This window comes from Aedes aegypti, chromosome 2 (genome assembly GCF_002204515.2).
Source record: "Aedes aegypti strain LVP_AGWG chromosome 2, AaegL5.0 Primary Assembly, whole genome shotgun sequence".
In the NCBI taxonomy this organism is placed as follows: domain Eukaryota; kingdom Metazoa; phylum Arthropoda; class Insecta; order Diptera; family Culicidae; genus Aedes; species Aedes aegypti.
In genome coordinates, this window is record NC_035108.1 from 427,538,154 (window position 1) to 427,553,612 (window position 15,459).

A 15,459-nucleotide genomic window follows, 5' to 3' on the forward strand; every position below is an offset into this window, starting at 1 on the left:
TCGGATGAACATTAAGTCGATGAATGTGCAGCGAAGTTGTTCATTTTTTGTAAACACGGCCCGCAGTAAAGGTTTTCTTCCCGCTGGAAGTTGCGGCGTGACGCACGGTGTGCTGGAACACACATATTATCGAACTTGCATGAACCTCCGATCTTTTTTCACTAAAAGTTAGCCTTGATAGTCAAAAGAAGCTTGCAGAATATTAAAAAATCTTTCATCGGCAAAAAATTGGAAAAAGACGATTTTTGTATTTTTACCCTTCTCCCATATATGAGTTCATAGGAGAATATTAGAGATACACTAATATGATGACTTTTAACGGCTTAATGATCAATTTGACATATCTTTAACAAGAATGAATTCTTGATGATTTAAATTAAGCATCATTTCCTACATACACTCACACAATATGACCAGCCCATGGTGGTATGCCGTATTTTATATAATGGAAATTTCACTTTTCACTTCAGAAAAGCTCATATGAACGCTTTGTATTCTTCTTTCTGAATCAAATAAGTAATATTTTACGTATACGGTAAAGTTTTCTAATCAGAATAGGAATTCCCAGAAATGGATACACATGGCAGTATAGGCTGTATTCATGTGCTTATACGCGCAAAAGTCTTGAGAGAGGGTTCACTATAACATGATTAACAGTAAACGGCTTATATAGCCTTAATGTGGTCTCAAGCTCATCGTGATACAAGTTTTGTGCTGTCACTAATCTACTCAAATGCAATGCGCACATTATATTTGGGGTTTGAAGTGCCTGATTTTGAGTAAAAGGGCTGGATTACTTCGGATCGACATTATGTCATCACTCCAATTATTTGTCATAGGATGAATAATAAATGTGGCGACGATGACAAAGCGATCCAACGTAGTTCAGCACTTTTATTCAAGACTTCGCACTTATGGAGGGGGCAAATTTTGCGAAATAGACACAACAATTTCAATATCCAACATGGACACATACATTTTAGTATCGTAAAACGAGGTATCTTTGAAAATGCGGCTAACTTTGATAGTGCGGGATCCGCAACGTACTAAACAAAATAACAAAAATTATGTTATTCAGTTAAGCAAAACGAATACGAAACTAAGGGGTATCAGTGTGACACTTCACCTCTGAGCTGTTTTCATGCCAATCGAGAGTATTTGAGGCTTTATATTCGAATATTTAAAAATGATGAGATTTTGGTACTTTCAAAACGCTCACAAACAATCTGTTTTACTATCACTATTTCATGAAACTATAATGAGTTCGGTACGTATGCTTGATGGCCTAGCTATAGTAGAACATGAATCTGGTATCAAACCTCATAGGGAAAAACAGTTTTACAATTTGGAATCATTTTCGTAATCAAAGTCACAAATTCCCATATAACATTAAAAGCCTAGAGGTATGCAACGCCTCATGTACTTTACGGGATTCATTCGATTTATACTCATTCATGTTCCAAAAACGATTGATTTATGGTGAATTCAATGTCGAAACATGATTATCGATAGATATCTATTCAGAGATATACTTTTATACCCATTATTATGAATTTATGATGGTGTTTATCATGTTTGTTTTGACTGAAAACCGTTTTAAAGATGTTTCTTGTTCAATAAGTTCTGTACTTTAATTGATAAAATCTAATCCAGTTTCTCTTTTAACACTTCAGTCGTCGCGCTGTTGTACAACACTGGTGGAAAAACCTCGCTCTTCGTTCCCAACAGCAGCGTGGTGGTTCTGACGGTGGCAAACCGCGCGACGACTGGAAGGTTAACATTCTCCAATCCAATTCAAACTGTGATGATGTCAAACAATAGTTTGTTTTGGATTTTCATGTGCTTATCTACTCATTATCAATGTTACCCCATTACCAAAAACTGACTTTCGATTATATGAAAAACTATAGATTCATTAAGATCGAACCGTTATGCAATCTTTCATGTGCAATCGATAACTAACAAACCAGTGCTTGTTTTACAAATAAAAAATAAAATATTTAGATTTTCTCTAAAAAAACTATCAAAGTTACCCCGTTTGATGGTATGTATTTAGTTTCAAGTATATGAATGTAACTAGGGATACGTTAATGATGTGAGGTTTTACCAAACGCACCCAACCAGCGGCTGCAAGATTTCCATTTAAATCTGCATGACAACTTTACAAGTATTATATAATATTGTTACTCATACAAGAAATATAAGACTATCATAGTTTTTTTTTATTTTCACATCTTACATTTTCTGTATAAACCCTGTATATGTAACGATATTTTACAATATTTGTATGCGTTCTTGTTTTGGATGTAGACATACCGTATACAGGTTTACGTAGAATCTTCCTCCATCTTTCAATCAAAACAAATGTGAATAACAAGACCAGCTAGATGTGAACACACCATACAAAATTTAAACAGTACATTGCCCTATATAATTGTATGGCGGTTTATTTTAATGGTTGCATGTAATTATACAATTGTCTGTTATCTTAAAAAAGCTTCATGTTCAATAACGAACTCCAATGATTTCAATTATTCTGTAGAATAGGAAACATTGATTAAAACTTGATAAGTTGTAGTATGTTTACCTTAAGGCTAAGTAGCCCGTCATTCGTTTTGGCAACAATGATGACTTTTCAGCTTGCATTTCAAAGTGATGAAACTCAGTCTTGATAGTTTATATTGACTTGAAAAAGTGTCACTGCATGCGCTAACATGCATAGAGTATGCTGATACTTTTTCAGGTGAGTCAGTGCAAAACCAACTGATTTTCTTTGATTCGAAATCGTGAGATGAATCAGCAACAATCATCAACGACGCGAACAAATTTCAATGACGGCCTACTTCGCCTTAATAAATCTATGTAAAAATGCGATGTCGTTAATAAACGGCATACCACCATGGGCTGGTCACCTTGTGTGAATGTAGGTAGGAAATTATGCTAAATTTGAAACGTCTTGTAATCGATTCGTGATCAAGGTATATCAAATAAGTCTTTGAGCTATTGCAGTGCATCAAAATTAGTGTAACTCTAATATTCTCCTATGAACTCCTATATGGGAGAAGGGTAAAAATACAAAAATCGACTTTTTTCAATTTTTTGCCGATGAAAGATTTTTTAATATTCCGCAAGCTTTTCTTGACTATAAAGGCTAACTTTTAGTGAAAAAAGATCGGAGGTTCATGCAAGTTCGATAATATGTGTGTTCCAGCACACCGTGTGACGTCATCGTAGATTAGTTTATAGGCAAAAGTCCTGTTGACCTAACGAAACATGACAGATGCTTACAGTGCACCAAAAACAATCTCTCACATCACAATCCAATCAAAAGAACCGTTTTCTACGCCCAACATCACGCACACATTGATGCGTACAAGTTTTATTTTCTCAGTCCGGACGATGAAAAACTTTGTTTACATTCATTCTCAGTTATATGCTTTGTTGAGAGAATTTCTAAAAATGTTGGGAATTATAGAAGTTTTACGGCGTGTCATTAAAATAAAATCCTTCAGTGTAGATGTACAAAGACTTTCCATTATGTAGAAAAGTGCCCGATGAAGAAAGTTACACAGGGGGGCATTGCTCTGTCCATCGCTAATCAGGTTTTGCTCGGTACGTCCATGCGAGTTTGATGAAAAAGTGTAAAGTGGATAATTGAACTAAAGTTATTTATTAAAATACAGCAGTATTACTGCATTTTTGAAATACAAGTGGACGAACCGTAACAGCTTTCACAAACTTGCACTTGAAAAATGAATCTTTATTTTAGGTAAGTGCGAATATCCGACGTAGTGGAACATTTCAAGTCTGATACGATGGAAATTGTGACGAAGTAGATCGAAACCCTAAGCCAAGCTGTACTTCAGCAGAAGCACCCAAAACTTTAAAAATGTGGAGTTCAAATAACGACTAGGTTGATGTTATGTCAATACATGGCAATGGCTAACCCACCGCATGTCTTACCCTTATTGCAATTATTTAGATAAGAAAATAAAATCAGCGTCACAAATTTTACATGATATGCGTAATTTCGGGAATATTCCGTTGGTGAAACGGCAGAATTGAATTTATGTAAACTAATTGCTATAAATCTGAATCCAAATCATTTTTTTTTTGTAGTTTTGTTTACGAGTGTCATGTGAGAACTAAATTAGACTTGATCTTGAATAATCTTTCGATTCATTATCAGACCTTCTAGGTCCCAGATAGGCCAATTTTATTTTTTTTCTGGACTGGCAACTTTGGTTGTCGAACTTCCGCAAGTAAATCAGCTAGGGTAAATCAAGGGGCAGGACAGCCTACTGATCTTGAGATAGAAAGTTGCTTTTGAAAAACTCTCAGCAAATCGGCTTGCACGTCGTCATGTGCACATAGCAACCGTGAAAGTAAGGTTGTTTTTTCGCATTGTTCAAATACAGTGGGATTCCATTTTTGGCACCCCCGATTTACATTTTACATTTACATTTTTTTTAGAATACCATAAGAGTTGTATTTGATGATTGTATGATTGTGTCTTTTTCTCCATAGACATTTTCAAAACAGATCAGTGTCATTGCAGAGCACCACTTACGTCAATATTCGCTGAAATCTCAGCAAATTTTAGGGCTTCCGTACGAGCTTATTTTCTTCGGGATGGTCATGTATTCACAACGTTTCATGGCATCATAAATGTCTATAGGTATCTCAAATATCAACAGTTTCAACATATTTCCATAAGGCATCCATACTGTGAGACCAACCTATTTGATTGAGTCTGCCAGTAGGCACACTTAAATAACCACTTGTCTTCAGATTCGAAAAAAGCACAAACATTGTCTTGCCACAAAGAAAAAAATTTGCATCGGCTTTTCAGTTCACAGCTCTTTCCATTGTGGGCATATACCAGTAAACAAAATATATTCGTTACCTTACTGAATTTTACTGTTTGTCTGTATTATGAGTGTATATATCTGCGTTGATTGTTTAGCCCAACTGTCCGTTTTTGTTAGAGATTGTGTATGACGTTCGATTTTGTAAGAAACTCAACATTCTATACAAGTGGCGTTCTGGCTGAAGTATACTACGTACCATATCAAGAATTTCAATTAATGATACAAACCACACAAAATAATCAAAATGGATCTCTAGCTGAATCTAGGAGTTTTCAAACTGAGTCCTGAGAAAATCCTTCAGGAATCCTGGGTTTTTAGTGGGCATCTGAGACTTTTCAGCGGTTTCTTTAGAATACTGAGTGGAATCTGGGGATTCTTGCGGGATTCTTAGAATGTATAATAAGGGAATACTGGGAACGCTGCGTGAAACCTAGTCATTCCAAGTAAACTCGATTCCAAGTAGGACGTTCTGCGAATTCCTAGCGGTATACTGTGGATTTCTAGTTATATCTAGAGTTTGTCAAAATCTTGAATATACGTTCCAGTAGAATTTTGGGATTGCAAATTTCCGTCGGCGATTTGAGAGTTTTCAGCAGTATTGGAGCGGAATCTTATTAATCTAAGCGATAGCCTGAAAGTTCCTAGTGAGCTCTTGGGCATATGTAAATTTCTATCGGAATCCTAAGCGAGTTCCTGATAATTGTAAGCGAGATCCTGTGGATTCATAGCAAGATGCTTCAGGCTCTAAGCGTGTTCCTGTGAAAATCTTACGGGCACCTGAAGATTCATATCGAGCTTTTGAGGTTTTATAGCGAAATTGTGAGTCGCATTTATGGATCATGACGACTTCATGCGGATCGCAGGATGCAGGTTGGACAGCACTGTTCTATACCATTTTGAAATAATTTAAACATTAATTTCACAATAATATTTCTATGGAAAATCCAACACTCTGTTTTGAAAAAAATAATAATAATTGTGCTCAGCCATTGCAACAAATAATTTAAATGAACCATTCTAAGTTTACTGAATTTTGTTGAATTTGGCGTTAGGTGTCCTTTTAGTTCTGATTTTTAATATTCAATAAATTCAAAAATTATTTGGTTTTGCGAAACCCAGATCCTGATTTTTTTTTTTTTTTTTGTAAATACGAATACAGAAATACGTTTGATTTTATTTTTGAATTTTAAATCAGTTTTGAAGGAATGTCCAATTCTTGAATAAAGGTCACTTTTGCGATTATAGTTCCTACATCACCCATACATGCATATTGTATACATAAAGCTTATAAAAAATTATTGAAGACGTTTAGGTGATAAGGCGCCGTACATAAATTACGTAACACTTGAAAGGGAAAGAGATAAGCTCGAGCGTTACGGCTCATACAAAATATTTTTTTCTTAAAATGACGTTACGGAGGCGGTGATCGAAAATTTCAAATTTTAACATTACATAATAACTGAATACTACTTTATTAATATGCAGAACGTCTGGGTTCCATAAAGAAGAACTAATAATATCCAAATGATATTCTAGAAAAAACAATATTTGATAAATGAAACAGTAAAAAATAGGTTCCGATTTTGGCACGGTTCCGTTTTCGGGAACTGAATATTTCGACTTTGTTGCCAAAAATGGAATCCCACTGTATTATGTGAGTTGTTGTGTGTAACGCATACTGAATTTCGTACCAGCAAGTATTCGGCAAAAAGTATGGGCACGACTTTACTATACTGCCATTTCGAGACTAGTGCAGATAAAAATCTGATTTTCACACATATTATGCTTGCACGAGCGATTTTTTGCGCTTCCTGTTGTTTGATGGTGATGCATTTCTAGAAACTTCTTTATAGGCTTAGCACAATTTCTTGCGTTATTTGCTTTGCGTTATTTCTGAGCGACTTTGTTGTACAAAATTTGTGCTAGGTCAAAAAGTACGGACAATAAATATCTGAAAAAATATATTTAGGATTGCCGATACGATTGATGATCAGACTGTCACATACATTAATGGAAATTATAAACTAAGAATATTAAATTTGTAAAGAAACTGAAAATCAGATTTCAGTTATGGTCGATTTATGAAAGGGTCAAAACCAAGTCCTTATATATACGTTAAAACATGTAAAACCTAAAATTTATTTTGCCTTTCCAAAAGTATAGATATTTGACATAGGAAAACCTGTTATGAATAATTTTTATTTATATTGAAAATACCTGAAAAGCTATGATTTCTTGAAATTATCTTATGTGGAGTGGAAAACTAGTGATTTTTATTAAATTTTTCCATATGGTTAAATGTTTTCTGGCAAAGCCAAAAAAAAATCAATCAAAAATTCATGTTAAACATCTTACATACAATGTACTTGAACTCATCACATTGAAGGATTTTGATAAAAACATTCATTACTAGTTAAGTATGACAAAACACAATGTAATCGGGACATATGTACAAACACGAGCGTGTTGGGTGTTTGGCATCTAAGTCCGAAAGAGACATGGATTTGCGAAAAGAGACGTGTTAATGGTTAGTACTCGGATTCAGTTTGGCTTTCTATTCCGCAGAATCATAAGGTGTCTGAAGCTTAGTTGGTTAAAGAGACGGTATAGCGTACAGGGAGTCGTGAGTTCGAGTCTCACTAGAAACGGTTTTTTTTTTCGCAAATTCATGTCTCAATTTGGCGAACAAACACACTGTGTCTTCTGATTACAAATTCCCAAAATGTAAAAATAGGTCAGTTTCATTTTGAAGCGCATTTTTTGTGAAATGAATAATTTTACTGGAACACAAACGTGTATGTACTATCTTTCAGGGTTTCCGACAAAGCGTGGCAGTCTCCTTTTTGTAATTTGGTAGGAAACCTTGATTAGTCTAATAGAGTCAAAGATCACCTGTCCAAATCTACCGAATTTGAAAAAAAAAACTTATCACGGTTGGCGGAGTCCTTCGCCTCCTCGCTACAATCTGAGAGCCTTGGGTAGAGGGCCCTGACAAAGAGCAAAAAATTGGTCAATAGGTATACAAAGTAGCATAGAAAAGCTTTGTTTATGTAAAACTGTTTTGACCAATATTTTGAACACTTAAGGCCAACAATGGCTTCAAATCTAACTGTCTAACTGTTAGCTATTGGGTTTGATGATAAAATTGTGCATTTTAACTTGTTTAGTATTGTTTTTACGTTAAAGTGTGGAACATCATTTGCTTCAAATGCCGAACACTGTGTTCATTTTGTCTCATATTCCGAACACCTTGATTCGAATTCCGAACAGCACGAAGAATTTCGCAAATAAATTCATCTGAGCTAGTTCTACTGATCTCTAGCTAGAGAATCATCACTACTCCCGAGGTATAAAATAGATTGGTAGACGTTAAAATTGAATTGCAATTGACTGCCATTTCCTGGTTATTTGATGACATATTTCAGCGAAACATTTCAACCAAAACGTCATGCAAAAACCGAGTGTTCGGAATTTGAGACAGAACGGTACTTTTTCTTTTATTGCTTTATTGCTTATTTGAGTACAAGGAGTTGGATGCCTCATATTAAACCGAAAAACATCTTGATCTCGAAAAATCATCATAATAATTCGCCCTTATATTAACATACAGTTCTAAGTGTGTCATTTATTTCTAGTAAGAAGTGATATGATCTATCTAATTATGGATATAGGGTTAGCATTTTTCACCATATTATGGGAACGTACACCTTAAATCGATTAATTTTGAAACATATTTTCAAATTGCAAACAACATATTTTCCAACAAATTTTTCGCGGTCTTATTTGTACACTATTTTGTTTTATCATTTCCAATCAAATACGATATCAGAGAAAAACATTGACTCGATTTCCGAGCATAATGACTCGTAACCTAGATTTAGCAAATTCGATACTGTTTTGGACGTTGGTTTCTTTTGTTTAGTGATGAATTGTGGATTTGATTTATTGCTCATGGAAACGTCCCACGCCGTAACAACATCACCCGCTCTCTCTCTAGGACGAAACATAATATAGCTTTCCCTGTTTGGATCAATAGTTACTCAGTGATAGAACTGAGTTTATCCCCCCTGCTAGAGGGACGTTTGAAATTGATGATTTTTTCCTAGAATAGACCGAGTGCAAAACATGTCATTGTGATGCAAAACTAACGCAAACTTTTCCTTCTGCTTTTTTGTCTTCCTTTTCTTAAATAGGGTTCAGCGGATTCCAATTATTCTCAACCATCGTCCGATCTGTCGCTAGACGAGGAAAAAGAATCGCTTCGGCGAGAAAAGGAACGTCAGGCCTTAGGCCAGTTGGAAAAAGCAAGGGTGAGTGTCCGGATTGTCCATGCTGGATGGAATAACCCAACAAATCAGTCTTCGAACCGGACCATCGTGGGGCAGAAAGATACTTTGGTTGGCCAAAACCTCTAGTGGTCTGGGGATGTGTCAATTTCCGGCGAATTGACTTGGGCGAATCAGTTTTATTTTAACAGTATTGAGTTTGATCTAGATAACTTACAACTTATCTAGATCAGTTCTATCTTGAACGCCAAAATTAAGCTCTAATTCGCCAAAGTCAATTCATCGAAGACATCAAACCTAGAAGGCTAGAGGTTTTTGGCAACCAAAATAGGTGTCTATCCCATAGTGCGGCCTCGGTGATTCTAACCTTACGTATTATGCTTTATATTAACCGATAGACAATTTCAGAGACCACCACACACACGAACAATACACACACGGTTTGACCACAAACACAAACAATTTCTGCTTCTGTTCCACATTCGGTTATCGCTGGTTGTTGTTGATTATTGCTGCCGTCTGAATTGATCCTGGTCCTGGTCCCGAATTCGCGGAATCAAACCTTATTTTTCGTTCATCATTTCGAATCGCGTTTCAGCGTTTTGCCGAGTGCTAATTCGAGTCTTCCATTTCACCTTCACTTCCATGCAGGCCAATGAAACCGGACCATTTAAATTCGATTCTGAAGTAAGCAATCCGGACAGCAAACTCGTACGAGCAATACCTTTTCATGACTTTGGCACGATGTTCCAATTTTGCTTGTGCCGATGAATGCTTGATTTTTTTTTTATTGAATGACGATGTAAAGGTTCTCTTTTGATTGTTTCTGATCAAATGGCCACACTCCATTCTCATATTAGACGCTGTTACCCACTTTCCGTCAGTCATAAGCTAATTACCTAAAGAAATTCTGATAAGTAAATGCGGTTGTCGTAAAGTGAGTGGCAGTGTTCAATAGGAGACCTGAGTGAAATTTCGTTCCTGAATTTAGATACAAATGTGATCAGTTTCATCATCATGTTATCAGTAATATCAGCATGCTACAGTTTGCAATGCTATGCTTATTGGGTCTTTGAACCATTTATAATCGATACCGAATTTAAATACATTACTCTCTTACTATTTTACAGATGCACAACTTTAACTTCCTAGCTTTATATATCTGCTTTTCCTCTTCAAATCTGTTATTTCTTTTTCTCTAGTTTCACAGCACTATTCACTCGAAGGATTTTGTAAAATGTTCTAGCTTTCTATTCTTTTTGCAAAACTAATATATTTCAATCTTCCTTATTTTTCAACTACTTACTTATAATTCTTCATAATTACACAGCTTACTACACAAGTCCGTAAAATTTTATCTATGTATAATGAACTTGACTAACTTTCACAAAAGCTCCATATGAAATCAAGTTTTCGTAGCAAAAGTCTTTTCGGCATTCGAAATAAAAATGGTACAGCAAAACTTGTATTATCCGATGTTTCACAACTCAATCTCAACTCAAACCGACTTAAAACCAAACCTCATGGCTACTATGATCACAAGGACGTCTCCAGAGTACGTTCTCTGTCAATTGGAGATTGTATGCCATAATGAATATTTCCGTGAGTTGAAGTCGATGGTCTCTTGAATAAGGGTGTATGGAGGTTTCACTGTATAAAAATAAATTTCTTCAGATTTCATGTATCTACCGATTTTGAGTGTAGGAGAAAAGCACTTATTTTTGACCCACAAGAAATCTGTGTCGATTTTCGGATTTTCATACAAAGTAGGCCTAAAACGTAAGAATGGGTCGAAAATTCTTGCTTAGTCAAAAATTGGTGCTCTTCCTCTACCAAGATTCAACATATAAAAATTATTAACAATTGTATGACGTTTGCCAGAAAACCATTTGCCGGAATCAATTCGCTGAATTATTTTTGCTATTCTCCAGAATCGTTTGTTGTAATTTTGTTTTTCAATCTTTATATGAAACCAATTTACCGACAAATTTATGTAAAACTACCGAATTGTGTCGAATGTCATTTGAATATTTGAAACATTTTATCAGGCTGAGCCATGGTTAGAAACAATTTATCACACAAAAATATAAGAGCCTTGAGAAAAAAATATGCAGTAATATTTAAATAATGTAGGCTAGAAATTATAGAAATTTGAAGGATTTTGTACACTTAAGTGTTGATATACAAAGCATAGAAATGAACTAACATTTTTTTTTCTGGGAGATGGTTTTCCTGGAGAATGACTTTCTAGGTAATGGTCCATTCTGGCAAACGACTTTCTGGCAAATGGGTTTCTGGTAAATGTCACACAATCGTACATACACCTATCCCCAAAATAATTCGGAATAGAATGCTTCAAATTGATCATGATTCGTTTGTTTTCGAAAATTTGGTCGTGCGAATATATTGAAACTTTAACGTTTCTTCAGAATTATCGATAATGTTAAATCTAGGAATTGCGACCAAAATGACAAACCAGTCTAACACCAGTCATCGAGGTTGGTGCTATCGGCACGGTGTCTCTGGTAGAAAGCATTAATATAAAAAAATCAGTATCGATGAAACATCCACCAAATGAAAGCTTAGGCTTTCCCCTTTCATTTGAGACCGGTTTGAAAATGTTCTATCGGGGGGTCCTGAACATTTTTTTTATTTTAGTAAGAGATACGTACCATAGGTGATCTTCTTCCACCAATAGTATGATACAATGAATCGCTTGTACCATATGATGAAAACTCAATAGAACCGTAGAAGGCCATGACAAATATTTCTAGACAAACATTTGAAAAGGACTGGCAAGGTCTTGAGCCTTTTTTCAGAAACGTTGCTGTTGAGCCCTTTTTAACTCGTCCATGCAAACTAACACCACTATCAGAAAGATTAGTGTTAGCTCTTCCTGATAGTAGTATTGGTAAGCGTGATCGAGTTGAATTGGGCTCAACAGCGTCTTACAAAGACATTGTTTACCTATGTCGATGTGCCCTTTTTAAATGTTTGTTCAGATTTCTATAAAACAAGCTTGTTTTTGTTTTGGCAGTGTTGTTGTTCAGTTGATTATAAATTCAGTAAATAGTAAAACTGTATATCTTTAATCAAAATTTATTCATTTATACAAAACTAAAATGGTTGTAAATAGTATTTAAAATTTTGAATAAAAAAAAATGTTTAGAGATTTGAAAGATTTCCAATAAATAACCATTATTTAGATTCAGTTGCAGGCTACCGTCTTCAAATTCAAATATATATTCATAACATATTGCTTTTCACGATTAGTAATAACCAAAGCGTTTGAAAACATTTACTCATGGATCATTACACTACCAATGGTTTCACAGATTGCAAAAAACAACTAAATTGGCATCAATGGTAGGGAAATCGGCGCTGCGTTATAACGCTTCATTGCTTAAGTTGTCGCGTTCTAAGGTGGTACAGCGAAAAATTGGTGCTTGTGTCGCGTGATAAGTTTATAAATTCATTGTTTTGGGTCAACATTTTGGTTTGCTGATAAGAGGTATGCCTGTTAATAATTACAATAAATATATCCCAATTTCACACCTAATAATAAACATATATATTTACACTACACTCTGTCAGGAGACCTGAAACATGAAACCGAAAAGCCATAAAGACAATCGTTCAAAGATTTGCGTATTGTGTTTAAAGAATTTGTGTCTGCAACCGTTATCAGCAATAGTGGTTGATATTATTGAACAGCACATTCTTCACGACATCAGGATTACAGTCTGGTATTGTCCTACAAAAATATGTCGAGCTTGCACGTTTATTCGTTCAGTAACCAGTTCAAAATTTGAATATAGCACTGTATAAATATAAATACAATTTAAAACCTAACACTCGAAGCATGTAATGATGTGAGTACAACAATCTCAACAAAACTAAAGGGAAAACGTGGTAGACACAGTAATGCAAAAAGTAAGTGCAAATTGAATTGGTTGGTTGTCGAATTAACACGGTTTACCACCCAACTGAGAATCTTATTCAACATCTGTGCAACCTAAAAAACCCATTTGATCGCTGATGACTTGTTTTTGATTAAAAAAAAATGATTTGAGCACCAGATGAGCGTTGCAGTTGAGCAGCTGTCTAAGGGGTTTGGATGTTGCAATCGCCCCAAACATCGCTTTCAAAATCAGCTGACCTAACCAATCAGTTCAGGGGTTTTAGAGGTAACACATTTGCACTTTGATTTGAATGATAATGCAGAAACTTTAATAACGTAAATGTAAATGCATATAAATGCGTTCAGGGGCCTTCCTTAGCCGAGTGGTTAGAGTCCGCGGCTATAAGGTAAAGCCATGCTGAAGGTGTCTGGGTTCGATTACCGGTCGGTCCAGGATCTTTTCGTAAAGGAAAGTTCCTTGACTTCCCTGGGCATAGAGTATCATCGTACCTGCCACACGAGATACGAATGCGAAAATGGCAACATTGGCAATAAAAGCTCTCAGTTAATAACTGTGGAAGTGCTCATAAAAACACTAAGCTGAGAAGCAGGCTCTGTCCCAGTGAGGACGTTAATGCCAAGAAGAAGAACGTTCAGAAGTTAGTTGATTATGTGACGTCCAAAAAGGGGGGTTGGCCTGGGCAGTTCGTTCTGCAAGCGATGGAGAAGGGTCCTGTAATCATTTACCCTGTCGATTATCGAGCATAATTCCGACGTCATCGGGACTCAAGGCCGATATAAGGATACTGGCGTAAAAATACTGTTGCTGTTTGCTGTTGCTTCTGGCGTTCCAGAAAAATATGGCAATATTGAGAAAATGTGGAAGACACTGTTGCTTTTGAATAATTTTAGGTGCTCCATTGCTGGAGATTTGAAAATCGTCAATCTGTTTTTCGTAATAATGGGAGGTAGTTTAACATTTCCTTGCCCATACTGGTCATCCACGAATACTTTGTCACATACGCGTCCGCGAAATGGAAAAGTCTCGGCTCGGACCATAAACTGGCGAAGCAGTTCTTCAAATTTACTATCCACTGCTCCAAATTGATTTAAATAATGTCGAGGAATGGGTAAGCATCAGCAGTTTGATTGTGTGATTCATAAAGATGACCTTAAAATAATTCTTTTATCACAGGTGAGGATCATCAATTGTCAACGCCACAACAAAAGTGGATTCACCAGATGAAACTGTCAGAAGCTTTTGAAAAATCGGCATGTTTTGGAAGTGTAATGGGATCTAAGTTTGCTAGCAATTGTAATTTATCGTACTGTTCTGTAAATTATCTTTTTTAAATGAAAAAATGTATTTCAGGCGCTTGATCATTATGAACAGGTACATAAAAGTTGTTTTCAAACGAGTCTGGATGATGATTTTGCAGAAAAGTTGAGAACTTTTCAAAAACGTGGATTGCTTACCCAATAGCTCGAAATTCCATATTTTCGCTATCATATCCCGGAGTTTTGTGAAATCACAGGACGTGGTTTGAGCAAATACGGGAAACAAGCCAGTGAAACCGTGCATTTCGATTTTCAAGTTGCTTGGAATCATGTTAAGGTTCCGGACAACTCCGAAGCTTATGATCGACAGCTTCTTTGAGCTGTAGTATTGTACAATAGTGAGCATTTGTAAGCCGTAATATCCGTATTTACTTTATCGATATGTCGTGTATATAATTGGTTTAAATAGAATGGTATAATGCTAAATCTAAATCCTTTTTATTAATTGGTTAACTATTCGTAGTACAATTTCTCATGGCTACCTAGATAAGCATGAAAGAAAATGACTGTGTGAACCATAATTAAGAAATCAGTACTGAAAAAACGGCATTGTACTGTTTTGAAAAAAATGTTCAGGACCCCCCGATAGAACATTTCCAAACAGGTCTCAAATGAAAGGGGAAAGCCTAAGCTTTCATTTGGTGGATGTTTTAGCGATACTGATTTTTTTATATCAATGTTGTTCTACCAGAGACACCGTGTCGGTCATCAGCAATTCATTCACTTTTCAAATATTATGTAACTCTTCATAAACTGAATTCATTGTTCTCTTGCTCATTATTTTCTAAAACACCCCATAATACCAGTTGAAATATTAGTATTGTTGAATTCGTCTAGTAAGATACGTGTTTTTTACTGAATTCTAATCCGAAAATTATCATCTCTCCGTCGATCAGTATCGCGATTTTTCTTAGACATTGCGCTAACACTAGGTATTCTTTTAGAACTACTACAAGAGATTTGTCCTTAGTTTTCTCCAAAAATAATAACCTCTTTTAGAAAACTCAAGCAGGCGCCGTCTATAAATTACGTAACGTTCAAAGCCTCAAAATCATCATAGATT

At 35.6% G+C, this 15,459-nt stretch overlaps 1 protein-coding gene across 19 annotated transcripts in view; it reads left to right on the top strand.

Annotated features, from left to right (window-relative positions):
- LOC5578840 (voltage-dependent L-type calcium channel subunit beta-1) overlaps positions 1-15,459 on the top strand; it is a 483,469-nt gene that overhangs the window by 413,662 nt on the left and 54,348 nt on the right. For 16 of the 19 annotated variants that reach the window (XM_021847630.1, XM_021847610.1, XM_021847627.1 and 13 more), the window contains 2 exons: positions 9,065-9,181; positions 9,809-9,844. In XM_021847630.1, coding sequence (XP_021703322.1) covers positions 9,065-9,181; positions 9,809-9,844 — 153 coding nt within the window. The remainder of the gene's footprint in view (positions 1-9,064; positions 9,182-9,808; positions 9,845-15,459) is intronic. The other 3 variants (XM_021847619.1, XM_021847621.1, XM_021847628.1) reach the window with 1 other exon arrangement.